At 48.8% G+C, this 18893-nt stretch overlaps 1 protein-coding gene and 1 long non-coding RNA gene across 2 annotated transcripts; one reads left to right on the top strand and one right to left on the bottom strand.

Moving 5' to 3' along the window:
• The first annotated feature begins 345 nt into the window (after positions 1-345).
• Positions 346-15588, top strand: cenpo (centromere protein O). The gene is made up of 5 exons (XM_069930581.1): positions 346-594; positions 2212-2344; positions 8684-8949; positions 10660-10828; positions 15326-15588. The coding sequence occupies exons 1-5, from the start codon at positions 346-348 to the stop codon at positions 15496-15498; spliced, it is 990 nt and encodes a 329-aa protein (XP_069786682.1). The 3' UTR covers positions 15499-15588.
• On the bottom strand, positions 696-1486 carry LOC138759762 (uncharacterized). The gene is made up of 2 exons (XR_011355072.1): positions 1315-1486; positions 696-1040 (listed from the first exon to the last, which is right to left on the bottom strand). It is a non-coding gene; the product is annotated as an uncharacterized lncRNA (long non-coding RNA).
• Positions 15589-18893: the final 3305 nt, after the last annotated feature.

Below are 18893 nucleotides of genomic sequence, written 5' to 3'. Positions count from 1 at the left end.
GAATACGTGGGGAAGGTGGTGATGTGAACCAGGAGGAGAGGGTGAGGAGCAGATGATGGAGGCGATCCCCTGAGTGAAATGTGTGGATCATAGGTGAATGAAACCCAAGAGGAGGATGGGTTAGTGTGGCTGAGTGGGATTAGAAGGTTGGTACTTGAAAGGGCAGAAGGAAGAAGAAACACAGGGGGTGATGGTTACCTGAAATTGGTGAGTATATGGGAGGGGGGAGGGGAGTGTGTCGTACAGTCACATGGGTGGTGTGCATGCAGGCCTATATGCTGGTGTACAGGTGAGAGTGGGTGCAGTGGGTGTGTATGTTCAATGTGTGAGTGCAGGTGTGTATATATGCTCGTGCTTGTGTTGTGGGAGTTATATGCAAGTTATGGGGGAAGCCCTGAGCTGTGCTGCCTTGCTGCAGGGATCCTGAGGTGGCTGGAGCAGCTGGAGCAGAGCGTCGAGCAGCAGGCAGCTGAGCAGGAGGAAGCCCAGCAGAGCAGAGAGCAGTTGCTGCAGCTCCAGGCCACCCTGCAGAGACTGAGGACACACCGCGATGACCTGCTGCTGCAGAGCACGGTGACAGCAAAGACTGCCGGGGTAAGTCCAACATGCCTGCCTTGCTGGGCTTGCAAACCTTCATTCAAAGCAGGAGACACAAAACATCACAGATCACTTGAAACATGTTCAACAAGTCATCATAGTTTTACCAACTTTATAAAAGATTTATCACCTCCCAGTCCCTTTCTCTCCTGCCTCCCCACACACCAGCCTGTGCTCCCACTCCCAACCAATGCATTGCCACCAGGTTCTTGATGAAGGGTGTTTGGCCAAATCATCAAAAGTCTTTTGCTTTCCACAGATCCTGTCTGACCTCCCGAGTGACCATAAGATATAAGAGCAAAAGCAGGCCATTCGGCCCATTGAGTCTGGCCCATCTGCCCCGCCATTCCATCGTGAGCTGATCCATTCTCTCAGTCAGCCCCACTCTCCGGTCTTCTCCCAGTGGCTCCATCACTTTGTGTATTGCTCCAATTTTTCAGCATCTGCAGATTTTAAATTGAAACTTTATTCACGACACCGTAGCAGTCAATATTGTCCATTTACACCCAATTAACCTACACCCCCAGTATGTTTTGGAGGGTGGGAGAAAACCGGAGCCCCCAGGGAAAACCCACGCAGACATGGGGAGAAGATACAAACTCATTACAGACAGCGTGGGATTCAACCCTGGGTCGCTGGGGCTGCAACAGCATTGTGCTGACGGCTACATGTTCATCCAATCAACATTGGTTATTCTCCTGTCCACTGGGACCTCACCTTTGTCTAAAGAAGATAAAATGAGGGAAGAGATCCAGGAGGATCAGAGCCAGGACCACCAGGCTGAGGAACAGCATCTTCCCACGGGCAGCGAGAATGCTGAACGACCAAATGAACTGCTCCCACTGACCCTCCGAGACTCTAAACTCTGGATGTGCGTCTACATGTTTTGCATCGATGACTGGAGAAAGCTGTTTCATCAGGTTCTACGTGTGCAATTGGATGACAGGAAACTTGAATTTGCAAAGATTCCTGTCAGCCGCAGCAATCTCTCTCTCTCTCTCTCTCTCTCTCTCTCTCTCTCTCTCTCTCCCCCTCTCTCTCTCTCTCTCTCTCTCTCTCTCTCTCTCTCTCTCTCTCTCTCTCTCCCCCTCTCCCCCCCCTCTCTCTCTCTCCCCCCCTCTCTCTCTCTCTCTCTCTGGAGAAGTATTCTTTAAGATCTCACCCACTTCTTCTGGTGAACACGCCTTGTCCTGAATTTGTGCAGAACTTGTCAATTTGAACAACTTTGCCATGTGCCTTCACCGGGCCCTCAAAGAAAACACCTTTGGGACTTACCTTAATCTATCTGCCCAATGATATTTTACAGCCCACTTTGCCCTCCAAATTTTTTTAAAGCACCTCTCCATTTTCTGCACCAAAAGGTCTCCCTTTTCCAGTACTTCATATTGACCATACCTTTCCCATTTTCCCATGACCATTGATGCCCTATGCATCCGAACTTCCTTTGGAACTCATTGGAAACAGATGTAGCAGCAAGAGGCTGGTATCTGTCCACATCAGGCAGCAGTCATCTGCTGGCCCGAAACAGATCAGAACAGGAAATTGATGTGTTGGTGAGGAGCAGCACCTCTGTGTTGGTCCTTTCCCTTCTAATACCAACACTCTTCCCCATAGGACATGCAGGAATTCGTGGCACAGTCCCAACCGCAGCCCTCAGTGCCATTGTGCTGGGAGGATATCGACAACACTGTGATCAAGGGCAATCTGGAAAGTCTCCACGATATCCTCCAGGCATATCACCTGACAGGTGAGTCCACCTCGCAGCTGGCAGTCCCCTCGCCATTTCACACTTCCTCCCGCACCCCCAACCATTACACTTCCTACCATTCCCGCACCCTGTCACCCTTCCCCCTGCACCCTGTCACCCTTCCCCCTGCACCCTGTCACCCTTCCCCCCGCACCCTGTCACCCTTCCCCCCGCACCCTGTCACCCTTCCCCCCGCACCCTGTCACCCTTCCCCCCGCACCCTGTCACCCTTCCCCCTGCACCCTGTCACCCTTCCCCCCGCACCCTGTCACCCTTCCCCCCGCACCCTGTCACCCTTCCCCCCGCACCCTGTCACCCTTCCCCCGCACCCTGTCACCCTTCCCCCGCACCCTGTCACCCTTCCCCCGCACCCTGTCACCCTTCCCCCGCACCCTGTCACCCTTCCCCCGCACCCTGTCACCCTTCCCCCGCACCCTGTCACCCTTCCCCCGCACCCTGTCACCCTTCCCCCGCACCCTGTCACCCTTCCCCCGCACCCTGTCACCCTTCCCCCGCACCCTGTCACCCTTCCCCCGCACCCTGTCACCCTTCCCCCGCACCCTGTCACCCTTCCCCCGCACCCTGTCACCCTTCCCCCGCACCCTGTCACCCTTCCCCCGCACCCTGTCACCCTTCCCCCGCACCCTGTCACCCTTCCCCCGCACCCTGTCACCCTTCCCCCGCACCCTGTCACCCTTCCCCCGCACCCTGTCACCCTTCCCCCGCACCCTGTCACCCTTCCCCCGCACCCTGTCTCCCTTCCCCCGCACCCTGTCACCCTTCCCCCGCACCCTGTCACCCTTCCCCCGCACCCTGTCACCCTTCCCCCCGCACCCTGTCACCCTTCCCCCTGCATCCCCACCCCGATACACTATCTTTACTGTGACGAATGGGGAACATGGGGCAAGCAATGGTTATGACTTCAGATCAGTCATTGTTACCGTTGAGGAGGTCCTGATGTGCAGGATGGTTACAAATCTCCTGGGCCTTATCAGATATATATAGACATTCTCACTCATACCCGGAAACAGCAGGAAATGGAGAGGAAACTACAGGCACGTGGCAGAGATACAAGTTTCATTAAAGTGCCATAAGTCCGGTGGGAGCCACATGTAGAGCCTCTATTCAAGTCTCAATAAGATCGAAAGAGGGCAGTCAAAATTTGCAAGGATGTTGCCAGGGCAAGCTGATGTATCGGGCAGGGTTGACAGTTTGGATCTTTATTTCCTGGAGCACAGAGAATTTGCGGAGAAATTCTGAGGGGTTTAAATTGGGTAAATGTCAGCTGGCTTTTTCTTCTGAGACTGGGTGAAGAAGAATGGGGGGGACGTGGGCGAAATGTTTAAGAGGAACATGAGGGGGATCTTCTTCACTCAGTGTGAAATGAGCTTCCTGCAGAAGTGGTGGATGAGGGCTCGATCTTGACATTTTAACAGCAGCAGATTGGGTAGGTCCATGAAAGGGAGGGTGGGGGGAGGGGTGGAGGGCTTTAGTCCTGGTACCAGTCGATATGATGACGCAGAAAAATAGTTTGTCACAGACAAGGATCACGGGGCCTGTTTCTGTGTTGCACATGTATCGTTACATCATGATCAAGTTGAACCATTATTCTGTGGTTCTAAGAGCTGCAGGGGAAAGCATGGGTATGACAGGCCAGTCAGCTTCACAGCTCTGGTTGGTAAGTTACAAGAAGGAGGAGATCTTCGTGCACTTGGATGGACAAGAGATCATCAGGCACAATTTTGTCAGTCGGAGACCATGTCTCACAAATCTGATTGAGGTTTTTTTAAGATGTGATCAAGGAGGTCGACAAAAGCTGTAGATGTGGTATGTATGTATTTCAGCAAGGCACTGGATAAGGTTCCACGTGGTAGGCCAGATCACATGAAATCCACAGTGAGGCAGCAGAATGGATAAAAAATTGTGTTTGGGACATTTAACATTCTTTTTGGCCTTGGGACTTTTGCTCTAAAGGTTGGATAATGAAGAAGGTTTTCAAGGATTGCAGAGGGATTTGGGCTGCTTAGAAAAGTGGGCTGAAAAATGGCAGATGGAATTTAATGCTGATAAGTGTGAGGTGCTTCATTTTGGTAAGAAGAATCAGAACAGGACATACGTGGTAAATGGGAGAGCATTGAGGAATACAGAAGAGCAGAAAGATTTAGGAGTGACGGTACATCGTTCCCTGAAGGTAGAAACTCACGTGAAGAGGGTGGTGAAGAAGGCTTTTAGTATGCTGGCCTTTATCAATCATTGCATGGAATCTAGGAGTTGGGAGGTGATGTTGAGATTGTATAAGACATTGGTGCGGCCTCATTTGGAGTTCTGTGGGCAGTTCTGGTCGCCTAATTATAGGAAGGATATAAACAGAGTGGAGAGAGTGCAGAGAAGGTTGACCAGAATGTGACCTGGGTTTAAGCATCTAGAGTATAGGGAGAGATTGGACAGATTAGGTCTTTATTCTTTGGAGCGTAGAAGGTTGAGAGGGGATTTGATAGAAGTATTTAAGATTATGAAAGGGATAGACAGAGTGGATGTGGATAGACTATTTCCGTTAAGAGGAGGAAAGATTAAAACAAGAAGAGATGAGTTAAGAATTAAGGGGCAGAGGTTTAGAGGTAACATGAGGGGGAACTTCTTTACTCAGAGAGTGGTAGCCGTGTGGAATGAGCTTCCGGGAGAAATAGTGGCGGCGGAGTCAATTGTATTATTTAAGAAAAGGTTGGACAGGTCTATGGATGAGAAGAAGATGGAGGGTTATGGGCATTGTGCAGGGAGGTGGGACTAGAAAGGGGTGTTTGGTTCGGTGCGGACTAGAAGGGCCTAATGGCCTGTTTCCGAGCTGTAATTGTTATGTTATGTTATGAAATGCAAAGGATCATGGGACTGTTGCTCTAAAGGTTGGCCAATATAGAAATGCAAAGGATCATGGGATTGTTGCTCTAAAGGTTGGCCAATATAGAAATGCAAAGGATCATGGGATTGTTGCTCTAAAGGTTGGCCAATATAGAAATGCAAAGGATCATGGGACTGTTGCTCTAAAGGTTGGCCAATATAGAAATGCAAAGGATCATGGGACTGTTGCTCTAAAGGTTGGCCAATATAGAAATGCAAAGGATCATGGGACTGTTGCTGGAGAAGTAACTAAGTTTCATTTCACAGAAATCCTTTGGAAAGCCTGTCTAATCTCTGAGGGAGTTTGAACTGCAACATTGCACATCTGTGAGAGACATTAACTGACAGGCTGAGAATGAGTGATTAGAGATAAGATTTAATTAAAAGTCAATGCAAGTTTCTGTTGAGTGATCAAGGTAATTATGAATTTCAATTTAAAGAGCAAATCTAAAGGTGTTTCCAATTAGCAAGAACACGTGAAACCACATATAGGCATTGATCCAATTTTCTATGTAAGTCGACCTCTTTCCTGAAAGGTCAAAGCATTAGAGAAGAGTCACTGCAGCATTTAAACTGGTTCTGGAGTTCTCTGCTGTACTATTTATTCAGTATGAGCCAACTTTTACATCATGGGAGAAACCAGGGAGTGTTGTTTTTCGGACAGGAGGCCTATGGCCAGTGGTGTGCCACAAGGTTTGGTGCTGGGACCATTGCTGCTTGCCATCTGTATTGATGATTTAGATGAAAACGTACGTGAGATGAACAGCAACTCTGTGATGACACTGAAGCCTCTGGTATTGTAGAGAGTGAAGACGTTTGCCAAAGATTGCAGTGGGATCTTGATCAGTGGGGCAGTTGGGCAAGGGAATGGTCGATGGAGTTCAATACAGAGAAATGTGAGGCATTTTGGGAGGTCTCACGTGGATAGGACCGACACAGTGAATGGTGGGGATCTGGGGAGTGCTGGAATATAGGACAGTGGTGTCACTGGTAGACAGGGAGGTGAAAAAGGCTTTCAGCATATTGACCTTCATCAGTCAGAGTGTTGAGTATGGACCTTGGGAGGTAAAGAAGAAAATCTGCAGATGTTGGGGCCAAGTGCAGTACCTAATCTTGCTGGAGAAACTCAGCAGGTTACACAGCATCTAGAAGAAGTAAAAAGCAGTCGACTATCTGATCTGGAGTCCTTCTTCAAGAGTGCTGACAATCAGGCAGAATAAGTAGGTGGGGGAAGGGGAGGAGAATGGAGAGGAACACAGGCCGAGAAGAATAGGTGGATAAAGGTGTGAGGGTAGAAGCAGAGAATTTAATGGGGAAATGGCTGGAAGACAAAGAAAGATGCTGTTACGAGAAGGGGTGGGGAGCTGGAAGGGAAAGAGAGATCAGAGCAGGGGTTCACAGTGATTGGAGATTGGTATTGGTACTGTCTGGTTGCAGAGCGCTGAGGCAAATATACAGGGACATTTGGAGGTACAGAGTTTGTATGTTCCTGTCGGGATTAAAAGCAAGGTTCGCAGGCATCGGGAACTTTGGTTATCGAGGGATATTGGGGATCTGGTCCGGAAAAAGAGAGGGGTAGAATAGGAACAGGCAACACGGAGCAAATGAGGTTCTTGAGGAGAATAAAAAATGAAAGAAAAACCTTGAAAGAAATCAGGAAGTATCAAAAAGACACGAGGTGCTTTGGCGACAACGTGAAGGAAAATCCTCAGGGTTTCTACGGGTAGATTAAGAGCAAAAGGATAGTCAGGGACAAATTTGGTCCCCTTGATGATCAGAGAGGTCGGCTTTGTATGGAGCCAAAGAGATGGGGAGATCTTAAATGTTTTTTTCATTAGTATTCACTCAGGAAATGGGAACAAGGTTATGAGAAGGAAGGAAAACAAGCAGTGAGGTCATGGAACCAACACAGATTAAAGAGGAGGAAGTGCTTGATGTCTTAATGCAAATTAGGGTGGAAAATTCCCCAGGGCCTGACAAGATATTCCCTTGGACCTTGAAGGAGGCTGGTGTAGAAATTATAGGGGCTCTGACAGAAATATTTAAAATGTCCTTATCCACAGGGGAGGTACCAGAGGATTGGAGGGTAACTCGCGTTGTTCCATTGTTTAAAAAAGGCTTCAAAAGTAACCTTGGAAATTAGGCAGGTGAGCCTGATGTCAGTAGTAGGTAAGTTATTGGAAGGTGCTCTAAGAGATCGGATATACAATTGTTGGATAGCCAGGGATTGATTAGGGACAGTCAACATGGCTGTCGAAGTGTTGCTTCACAGAGAAGAACTTTTAGGTTCCCCGAACTGTGGTGAGGGGGGAGGTGTCAGTTGTGGCATTTCTTGTGATCACAAGGGTAGGGACTGGAGATCAATTGGTGAAAGAGATGAGTGGACGAGGGAGTTGGAGAGGGAGAGATGTGTCTGGGAGTGGGATCCCGTGGTAGGGTTGGCAATTGCAAGGATGGTATGCTGAATGTGGAGCTAGTAGGACGGTAGCAAAGGTCAAGGGGAACGGTGTCCTAGTTGTGTCAGTGGGGCACGGTGGGAGCGTCACAGTCAGTGTTCAGGAAGATAGAGGAGATATGAGTGAGGACTGAGTTAATGGCAGTAGGGGGTATCCACAGTTTTTGAACAAAGAGGACATTTCCTATACCCTGAATGGAAGACCTCATCCTGAGAGAAAATGTGTCAGAGATCATGGAATTGAGAGAAAGTAATAGAATCCTTACAGGGGACAGGGTTTGAAGAGGTGTGGTTGAGGTAACTGGATGTCTGCAAAATGTCTGCAGATAGCTTGCTTCCTGAACTTGAGACAGAGAGATTGAGAAATGGGAGAGTTTCCAGAGATGTACCAAAGGAATTTGAGGTCGGGGTGGAATTTGGCACCAAAAAGGATAAACTTGATGAGCTCATCATCGGTGCATGTGGCAGCACAAGGTAGTCGTCAGTGTCGTGGAGGAAGAGTTCAGCTTTTCCTGTGTGGGATTGCTCCAAATATCCAATGAAGAGACGGGAATAGCTGGGACCCATGCGGCTATCCATGGCTATCTTTGACGTGGAGAAAGTGGGATGAGTCAAAGAAAAAGTTGTTGAGGGTGAGGACAAGTTCAGCCAGTTGTTGGGAGAAGCTGGAAAGTCATGCAGTTGTATATGATGTGAGTGAGGCCCCATTTGGAATAAATTCCCTGAGGAGCCCAGTGGTGTTTTGCACGTGGCATTGACCACCTGTGTGGAATTGCAGGTGATTGCGGGCCCAGCATTTTCATCTAATGGTGAGAAAGTACAGTGGTAGTGTAGAGGTTGGGAAAACAGGCACAGCATTCATTAGGTGTGCCCTGGCTTATTATCCAGTGCCCTCTGAGATGGAGTGGCCTGAGGCAGGCCAAGTGGAGCAAGGAAAACCCACAAAGCTCTGTGCTGATTATAACTGATCCTTTGCTGTGTCCCTGCAGGGATCAGTGTCCAGCGAAGGGACCCCTGCTCCACCTTCACTTTCTGCATCAGCACAGCGTATGACAGTATCTACCTGGACTCGTATTACCTGGACATCAAAGTGCAGCAGCCTCGCAAGGTCATCCGCCACAACATCCCTGCCTTCATCCCCGTGGAGCAAACTGCTTGCACCCATCTACAGCAGGACCTGGCACAGTTCCTGAACGTTCTGCACAAAGCTCTCAATGCCTATGTCAGCAGAAGGTACCAACTGGAGCAGCTCCAGGTACAAATGAATGGTATCACTTCCTGGCCTCTGAGAGAGTGGTGAACAACAACTGGCACTGCCTCCTAGGGGGTGTCAAGAGATTCATTTGGTGGGCCAGATGCTTTTGGTGAAGGCTGATTTGACACCTGCGGCGGTGACTTTGGGGACAGATGTACATGGGACCGACCAGTGTGATGGGGACTCAGACCTTATGTTCAAAGCTAGTGTAGAATGCTCTGAGCTGTCAGGGAGGGGCACATTGTTGCCTGTGATTCTTTCTCATGTCAGTTTGTAGTGTGTGAAAGCATTTACATCTTGCTTCATTCAGTGGGGGTGTGTCAGGCAGTGTGAGACTCTAACCTGCCTCGTTATGGCACCCCGGTGGCCTTGCAGAGGTCATACCTGGTTTTCAGGATGGCCCAACTTGAATGCCTCAGACCTGTGATGGGGATTTAAGACTGTGAACACCTCCATCTGGCAGCGAGGGGTAACTATGGGGGTCACATAGAACACTACAGCACAGTACAACCCCTTCGGTCCTCGATGTCGTGCCGACCCATATATTTTCATAGAGACATATAAAATTCTGGCAGGACTGGACAGATGGGATGTTTCCAATGACGGGAAAATCCAGAACCCGGGGCCATGGTTTGAGGATAATAGGTAACCATTTAGGACCGAGATGAGGAGGAATTTCTTGACCCAGAGGATGGTGAATCTGTGGAATTCATTGCCACAGAGGGCAGTTGAGGCAGGTTCATTAAATCTATTTAAGAGGGAATTAGATCTATTTCTTCAGTATAAGGGTATTAAAGGTTACGGAGAGAAGGCGGGGACGGGGTACTGAACTTTAAGATTAGCCATGATCTCATTGAATGGCGGAGCAGGCTCGAAGGGTCGAATGACCTACTCCTGCTCCTATCTTCTATGTTTCTATGAGATGAAGTAGCCTCTAGTGAGAGGTACTGTTCTTCTTGTATTCACTTCACCATGGGAGATGCACAAATCAGTGGCAAGGAAGAGCCACTTCAGCCATCCCTCTGAAAAGAGGACAGTTTCACCATGTCCATTTCTACACGGCCACTTCAGGAACCCTTGCCGGGGTTTGTGAAATCATCGTGGAAGAAAACACGTTCTGAATCCTCCATGCAAGAGAGGGAAATCATTCGTATGAAAAAACAATGATCTGAAAACACCTCTATAAGAATCTCATGAGTTTGAGAACTTTTGAACAGCAGTAAAGTCTTTGAGTTTTAAAACAAAATCTTTCTGAGGCTGAACTTTAAAATCATCTCTTCAGAATTATGCCTGAACTGTAATGGTTTGGTATTTGCCACACACACAGACTTGCGCATAATGGGGTGAAGGTAGATTAAAGTTTAGAATTAAGTAAGAAGAAATGTTAAGTTATTGATAGTTATTAATAAAAATTGTTTTGAAGATACCATATAACCATTCCTAGCACAGAAACAGGCAGATTGGCCCTACCAGTCTGTGTCAAACATCTTCTCCCACCATTGTCTTGGTGAATTTCTATTGCTGTTGGTCTAGGTGAGCCCACTGGTTGTCAGGGACCAGATACTGCAGCCTGGCCAAGGGGAATGGTAGAATTAAAATAAGGGCCTGGGGATAGAGGTGAAATGTAAACAAGGTGAAGGAAAGGTAGTGGTTAAATACACAGACAGTATACTTTGAGTTTTAGCTTCTTATCCTGACATTTTTCACCAGAAATGCCACGGCCGCTACCTGAGCCAAATTCAGAGGAATGCAGCCTGCAATTTGCTGAAGTTTCAGTATTCTTTCTGGTGTGAGGATATGGAGCAGAGTGTTCTCGTGAAGCTGATCTATAAGGATACTGAGAGTTGTCTTCCAACTGATGTCAGCTTCACTTGTAGTGGTAAGTGCACGAGTCTGATCATGAACACGAGAGTTCAGGGCAGGAGGGGGCTATTGAGGACCTTATATTACAGGTATGCTCTCCTATTCTGTGCAATCATAGGTGACTTTGTACCTCAGCATCCCCACACTGCACTATCCCAGTATTATGTGATTCCCTTCCTGTCTAGAAATCTGTGGAATAAGCAAGGGGGGAGATTGCAGGGGCTCTGACAGGTTTATTTGCCTCGTTGTTATCCATGGGTGCTGGAGCAGAAGATTAAAGGACAGAAAATGATCTTTTTTTCAAAAAGGATAGTTGGGATAAGCCAGGAATCTGCAGGCTAGTGAGCCTTACATCAGTACTGGGACACGAGTGGTAAAAATATGTTCACTTGGACAGACAGGGACTGATCTGATGTGGGAGTGTCAGTATAGTTTTATGAAGAGGATATCCAGTCTCAATCTTGCCCCCCCCCCTGAATTTATCGAAGTCCATCCTGATAACATAGAGCATTCCAGCACAGTACAGGTCCTTCAGCCTGCAATGTTGTGCTGACCAATAGAAACTGACTTATTCTAAACCTTCCCTACCTCACACCCATATCCCTCTATTTTTCTTGCATCCATTTGCCTGTCCAAGGGTCTTTTAATTGTCCCTATTGTTCCAGCTTTCACCACCACCCCTAGAATGCATTGCAGGCCCCTACAATAACTTACCCTAACATCTCTCTGAACTTTCTTTCCCTCACCTTGTACACATGTTCTCTGGTGTTTGCTGATCCTGCCCTGGGAAACAAGCGCTGGCTGTCCACCCTATCTATGCCTCTCATAATCTTGTCCACCTTTATTAAGCCTCCTCTCATCCTTCTACGCTCCTAAGAGAAAAGTCCCAGCTCTGCTCACCTTGCCTCATAAGACTTGTTTCCCAATCCAGATAACATCCTGGGAAATCTCCTCTGCCCCCTCTCCGCAGCTTCCACATCCTTCCTAAATTGAAGTGACCAGAACTGAACACAATACTCTAAATGTGGTCTCACCAGAGATTTACAAAACTGCAAAATGACCTCATGACTCTTAAACTTAATACCTCAACTAATGAAGCCCAGCATCCCATTGGCCTTCTTAACTATCCTATCAACCTGTGCGGTGACCTTGAGAGATGCGTGGATTTGAAACACAAGATCCCTCTGTTCATCCATGTTGTTAAACATGCGACCATTAACCATGTACTCCACCTCAAGTTTGTCCTCCCAAAATGCATCTCGTCACACATCCAGATTGAACTCCATCTGCCACTTCTCCGCCCAACTCTGCATCCTGTCTATATCCTGTTGTAACCTACAACAATCTTCCACACTGTCCACGGCATTTCAAAACAATTACTAAATTTGGAGATGTCACCAAATTTGGTGGCCTCATGAACAGTGAGGAAGGATATCTTGCACATCAAGATCTAAATTGGTTGGGAAGGTAGGTCAAGGAGTGGTAAATGGAATTTAATCTAGAAATGTTGCACATGGTAGGACGAACACGGTAAATGGTAGGGCCCTGGAGAGCGTTGTAGGAGAGACCGAGGGAGGGGTCCAGGTACACAGTTTCCTCACAACAAGGTGGTGAAGGAGGAGTTTGGCACACTGGACTTCATTGGGAGGTTGGGACCTTGTGATTCAGATGTTCATGGAACATTCCAGAACAATGTAATGCAGACCCATGAAAACCTACTCCACAACAATCTAATATTCCCTACCCCACACCCTTATGCCCTATTTTTCTTGCATCCCTGTGCCTATTTGTGAATCTTTTGAATATCCCAATTCTACCAGCCTCCACCACCACTCCCGGCAATGCGTTCCAGGCACCCACTACTCTCACTTTAAAACAAAATGTTCTCCCCTAAACTTCCCTCCACTCACTTTAAACAGATATTGAAAAATCTGAAGGTGGATAAATCGCATGATCCCCCCTCTCCCGGATGGACCACATCTCAGGGTCCTTACAGAGGTCACTGAAGAGATTGTGGAACCTTTGGTTGTGATCTTTCATGATTCACTAGATTCCAGAATGGTTCTGGATGACAGGAAAGTTGTAAATGTCAATTATAGGCTGGTTGTTCTGACTTCAGTGGTTGGTAAGATGTTAGAGTCTGTTCTCAGGTATGAGGTTTCAGGGCACCTGGAGGCACACGGTAAAATAGGCAAATTCAGCATGGCTTCCTGAAGGGAAAATCTTGCCTGACAAGCCTGCAGGTTTTTGAGGAAACCACAAGCAGGTTGGACAAAGGAGAAGCAGTGGATGTTGTATATTTGGACTTTCAAAACACTTTTGACAAAAGTGACAAAAGCACATGAGACTGCTTCACAAGACTGAAGTCCGTGGAATTACAGGAAGGATACGGGCATGGGTAGAGCATTAGCTGATCGGTAGGTAACAGAGTGGGAATAAAGGGATCCTATTCTGGTTGGCGACCAGTTACCAGTGCTTGCTGCCTTACAGCAAATAAAGATATTCCCTCTGTCCTTGAGGGAGACGAGTGTAGAAATTGCAGGGGCCCAGGCAGAAATATTTAAATTGTCCTTCACCAAGGGTGAGGTGCTGAAGGATAGGAGGGTAGTTCATGTTGTTCCGTTGTTTAAAAAAGGCTCCAAAAGTAAACCAGGAAATTGTAGACGGGTGAGCCTGACGTCAGTAGTAGGTACATTATTGGAGGCTGTTCTGAGAGATCGATTATACAAGTATTTGGACAGCCATGGGCTGATTCAGCATGGGGGCGGGGGGGGGGGGTGGGAAGGTGTGGTAGGTCGTGTTTAACAAATCTTATAGTTTATCAAGATAATAGATTAAAGAAAAGTTGTGGGTGTTGTCTACATGGACTTTAGTAAGGCCTTCGACAAGGTCCCATCCACATGGGAGGTTAGTTCAGAAGGTTCAGACACTAGGTACCCATGGAGAAGTTGTAAACTGGATTTGAAATTGGCTGAATGGGAGAAAACAGAGTAATGGTGGATGATGCTTCTCAGACTAGAGGCCTGTGACTAGTGGTGTGTCTCAGGGATCGGTGCTAGGACCATTGTTTGTTGACTATTCAATGATCTGGATGATAATGCAGTAAATTGGATCAGCAAGTTTGCAGATAAGATTAAGATTGGAGGTGCTGTGGACAGTGAGGAAGATTTTCAAAGCTTGTAGAGGACCTCACACATCCAGATTGCAGAGGACCAGCTGGAAAAAAGGGGTGAAAAATGGCAGATGGAATTTAATGCAGACAAGTGTGAGGTGTTGCATTTTGGAAGGAGAAACCAGGGTAGGACATACACAGTGAATGGTAGGGAACTGAGGAGCGTGGAGGAACAGACGAATTTGGAAAGACAGATACATAATTCCCTGAAAGTTTAGAAAACTTTCCTGAACACATTTGACAAACTCCAAGCCGTCCAGCCCTTTTACAGTCTGGGAGTCCCAGTCAACGTTTGGGAAGTTAAAATCTCCTACTATCACAACATTCTGCTTACATTGGTCTGCTATCTCTCTACAGATTTTCTCTTCCAATTCTCACAGACTATTGGGTGGTCTATAATACAACCTCATCAGGGTGCTCACACCTTTCCTGTTCCTCAGCTCCACCTATATGGCCTCTGGGCTGTCCTGTCCTATTTTTCCTGACTAGCAATGCCACTCCTCCCCCCATCACATCTGAAACATCGGACCCCTGGAACGTGGAGCTGCCAGTCCTGCCCCTACTACAACCAAGTCATACTAATGGCCATAATAATCGTCTGTGCCTTTATTCTTTCTACCCACAGATTTCTGAATGGACAATGAACCACACACACGACCTCACTGTCCCTTCTTTAGGTTGTTTTGCACCTATTTAATTATTTTTAAAAAGTAATTTATAGCAATTTTCCACCTTTAATGCTACCTCAAAACAACAGATGTTATGAAATGTTCATGAGAATAAGCTTTGATTGTGATTCACTTCCCTGTGCAGTACGCCGCCTGCCGTCTCTGCCCATCCACCCATCCCATGTCCTTCACACACTCCCTGCTTATTCAGGAGCCAAACAGGACATTCTGCAGCCACCGTGATTGAAGTCAAACACAAAGCTGGGGACACTCAGCAGGTCACACAGTGTCCTTTATGCAACAAAAATACAGAAACCGAAGCAGCGATTCAGACTTGAGCCCTTCCTCAAGCCCTAAACACACAATGTTGGTTCTGAATCTCTAGCTTTGTTGTTCAAAGGACACTGCAGAGTTTCCCCAGCTTTGTGTTTTTACTTTTTTAATTCCCTGCTTGCTCAGCACCACCACTTCTCTATCTCAAGAAGGAGCCGTCAATGTTTGGAAGATCAGGGGGTTAAGGGCAGAGGGGAACAGTACAAGTTGGAGGGGTCAGATGGGTTTTGATTTAAGGTTCTGTGCTCGGGCAGGTACTATATGGGAGAGTCCCCGGGGGAAGATGATGAGGGAGAGGACTGTGCATCCTGCTAACTGCAGGCTCTTCATTTTGCATCAGGAGAGACTCCAGAGTCTGTGCAGCAGAAGCTGGAAAGTCACCGGCAGCTCTTCCTGCACCAGCATCTTCACCGAGCGCTCGACAGCATTCAGCTTCAGCAGGAAATGGGCCTCTCATGTGATAGCCCTCTGCAACACAACACCCAGCTCCCCTCCACCAGACAGGGCGACTGACCAGGCTTCAGGCTGCATGGGTGGTGGGCCCGAGGGATTGGGGGTGGATGGGCAAGAGAGGGTCAGAATAAAACTTCACTTTTTCTCTCACTGTTTCCTGTAACTTAATCCTGATGCCATGCCTGTCCTTTCAAACCTGTCAACTGGATTCAAACCTATGCAGAGACGAGAGATCACACTCCGGGGTCAGGATGCTGCGCCAGGAAAATGAAGGGGTTGCCTTGTGGGAGAGAAAGTACTGTGGGAGGGGTTGTACTCAGGTGGGGTTGCTCTGTCTTAAAAACCAATTAGTGCCAGTGTAGAGGTCGCTGCAAAGTGTGGGAGTGCATTCTCATCTGGCAGTGGTGGATTTTGGAGGAAGAAAGAAGATTTTGCCCTGCAAGGTCTTTGACTGGGCCTGATTGCTGTGAAAGCAGCAGTGGCTGGCAGATTCCAAGGCTGTTTCTGGACTTCAGTGGGAGTTGGGACCTTATCAATGAAAGGTCCTCTCCCATCCGAGGACTTTCACTCAGGACAATGAAGATTGTTCTCTGTTCCTGGGACATGTGAGGCTGGGGGAGTATCGGGCTGACCTGGAGGCCGACATCTTTCTCTGCGCTCAAGAGGGACAGTGCTGTAGTCCTCATTGCACAGACATTCCTGTGGAAACTCCCGTCCCCGCAGGGCTCCACCTGCTCACTCCCGTCCCCGCAGGGCTCCACCTGCTCACTCCCGTCCCCGCAGGGCTCCACCTGCTCACTCCCATCCCCGCAGGGCTCCACCTGCTCACTCCCGTCCCCGCAGGGCTCCACCTGCTCACTCCCGTCCCCGCAGGGCTCCACCTGCTCACTCCCGTCCCCGCAGGGCTCCACCTGCTCACTCCCGTCCCCGCAGGGCTCCACCTGCTCACTCCCGTCCCCGCAGGGCTCCACCTGCTCACTCCCGTCCCCGCAGGGCTCTTTTGGAAACCTGATTGTGTGCTCTGCTGTTGGAAGGACACTGTTTCGTATCAACAGGGTGATCATTACTGACTGTAGGATATTCACGGTGAGCTGCAGTTCGACGATGGCGGCCCCTCGGATCCATGCAGCAGCTGCAGCCCCTGGAGACGGGGCTCCTGCACGGGCGTCTCCCTTCAGATGAACGACTTTGGATAATGCCGTCCGTCGGTCTGGTGGGTGGTTTAAAGGCTCTGTCTCAGACTCTGGATGGGAAGGGGGGTAATGTTGCAGTGGATAAAATTCATGGCAAGACTTTTTTTTAACGATCCACTAAAGAGGTGTCCCTGGCTCTTCATCCCAGTGGAACCAGTGATGGCACCGTGCTGAAGGGGCTCGTGTCTGCCATGTATCCCCACATTCCTGATGCAGCCCTTCTCCCTTCCCTCTGATCTCTGGGGGAGGTGAAATCGGTATCACCCTGATTCTCCGTAAGCTCGTACCTGACTAGAAATCACTGTATGGCTTTAAAAGGCTGGTCTTTATTCAGTTTGCATGGGGTGGGGATGCTGAGGGGCAGTTCCAGGTGGACTGGGCCACAGGGTGACCAAGGTGCTGTGAATGGAAGGGGTATGGGTACATTTGGAGGGATTGCCCTAACCAGCGAGCTACTGCCTCCACCTCGACAGTGCAGGGAGGCACAGCTGTCCCCCATCCAGCTGTTCCTCCCTTGGGGGTAGATGCCCCTCCTGAGGCAGGGGCAACAGGTGTAGAGGTGGATGGTGGAGAGGGGTGGATTCCTGCGAGGGGAAGGAGGCATGGAGGAAGACAAAATGCCTCCAGACCTTTCTGTAGGGGAACAGGAGCCAGCGGTTTTCTCCAGGCCTGATCCAGAGGACCCGATGGTCTTGGGGTCAACAGGAGCCTGAAAGAGTTGGGAAGAATTGCCGAGAGGGATGGTTTCCCAGAAGGTGGACTCTATCAAGGCAAGCATTCGTGTTGAGGCACATTCGGTCCCTGAGTCACTCGTCTGCTTAGTTCATGGGTCTCCAGCCCATTCTGAGAAGAAAGGTGACCAGGATGAAGAAGGTGGGCACAACTAATGCGTTCGGCCCTAGGAGGGTCTGTGAGTCGCCCATCCTTGGGAATGGTGGTGTAGGGGGCACAAGCTCTGCCACACCCCGAGTCCTGGATCAAGGGGTGTCAGGGTCTCCCTCAGTCACTGCCATGCAGACAGGAGTGAGCATGTCAGTTCGTGGGGGTCCCTGCCCAGAGCAGGACAAGGACGTGGGATATGGGGAGAAGGACTCTTTTGATGAAGAGCTCTTTATCCCCAGTTCTGGGTTCACAGCCATCACTGGGGGAGTTGAGGGAGTTCTTGGAGGACACCTGGGGGAGACAGAATAATGATCAGTTGGCTGCTGCACGCTGTTTGGATCTCCCTGGGGTTGCTGTCCCTCCATAACATCCTCAAATAGACAGGGAAGGGGTTGGAACTGACCAAGAATGAGCAGCGCAAATTCAATTTGCTTCTGCAGGCCTTGCTGCCTGCAGATATGGTGAAGGGAGGCTCTGCAAGGAGCTCTACCCAGGGCTCTGGTGACAGTGACTTGTCATGAAGATTAATGTCACCAGCCTGAACATCAATGGCAGAAGAAGGCTTCTCTGTAGGTTCCCCCATCTCTCGGTCTTTAGGGATGGGGAATCTGGGCCAGCGTACTTATACATGATGACTACACCTGCAGAAGGTGCATCCAGCTGCAACTCCTTACAACCCGAGTTAGGAACCTGGAGAAGGAGTTGGATTAACTGCAGATCTTGAGGGGCGCAGAGATAGTGGCAGACAGGAGTGTTGGGAAGGTGGTCACCCCTATAAATTAGAAGGCAGGTAACTAGGTGACTGTCAGGTGAGGGAAGGGGAAGATGCAGACAGTGCACCACCGTGGCCATTCCCAACAACGTATACAGGTTTGGATACTATTAATGGGGAACTACAAGTGGCAAGTCGAGGTGGTCATGTCTCCAGTGCAGAGGTTGGCCCCCGATTCAGAAGGGAAGGGGGGAGAAGAGGAGAGCGATCATGATTGAGGACTCATTGGTTAAACAAGTGGATAGGTGGTTTGCTGGATGAGAACGAGGCTCCTGGATGATATGTTGCCTCCCAAGGGTCTAGGGTCAGGATTGTCTCTGATTGAGTCCACAGCGTTCTGGAGGGGGACGACGTGGGGACCAATGACATAGAAGTGGGGATGAGATCCTGAAGGAAGAAAATAGGGAGTTAAGGGAGAAATTAAAAAGCAGGACCTCAAGGGTGGTCATCTCAGGATTGTTGCCTGTGTGTTATAGACCCCTCCCAACCCCTAATGGGCTGAGGGAATTAGAGGAGCACATTTGTACGGAGATAGCATATATGTGTGATAAACATAAGGTGGTGATTATAGGAGATTTTAACTTTCCACACATTGTCTGGGACATCCC

Source organism: Narcine bancroftii, chromosome 4 (genome assembly GCF_036971445.1).
Source record: "Narcine bancroftii isolate sNarBan1 chromosome 4, sNarBan1.hap1, whole genome shotgun sequence".
Lineage (NCBI taxonomy): Eukaryota > Metazoa > Chordata > Chondrichthyes > Torpediniformes > Narcinidae > Narcine > Narcine bancroftii.
The sequence above is the reverse complement of the archived record's forward strand: the minus strand, read 5'-3'. Positions and strand labels throughout refer to the sequence as shown.

Bases quoted from the DNA above. Each gene is read 5' to 3' on its own strand.
- cenpo (XM_069930581.1), top strand. From the start codon at position 346: ATGCTCGTGCTTGTGTTGTGGGAGTTATATGCAAGTTATGGGGGAAGC. The intron at 2,345-8,683 runs GTGAGTCCACCT...GTGTCCCTGCAG, and splicing joins CCAGGCATATCACCTGACAG to GGATCAGTGTCCAGCGAAGG. The intron at 8,950-10,659 runs GTACAAATGAAT...ATTTTTCACCAG, and splicing joins ACCAACTGGAGCAGCTCCAG to AAATGCCACGGCCGCTACCT.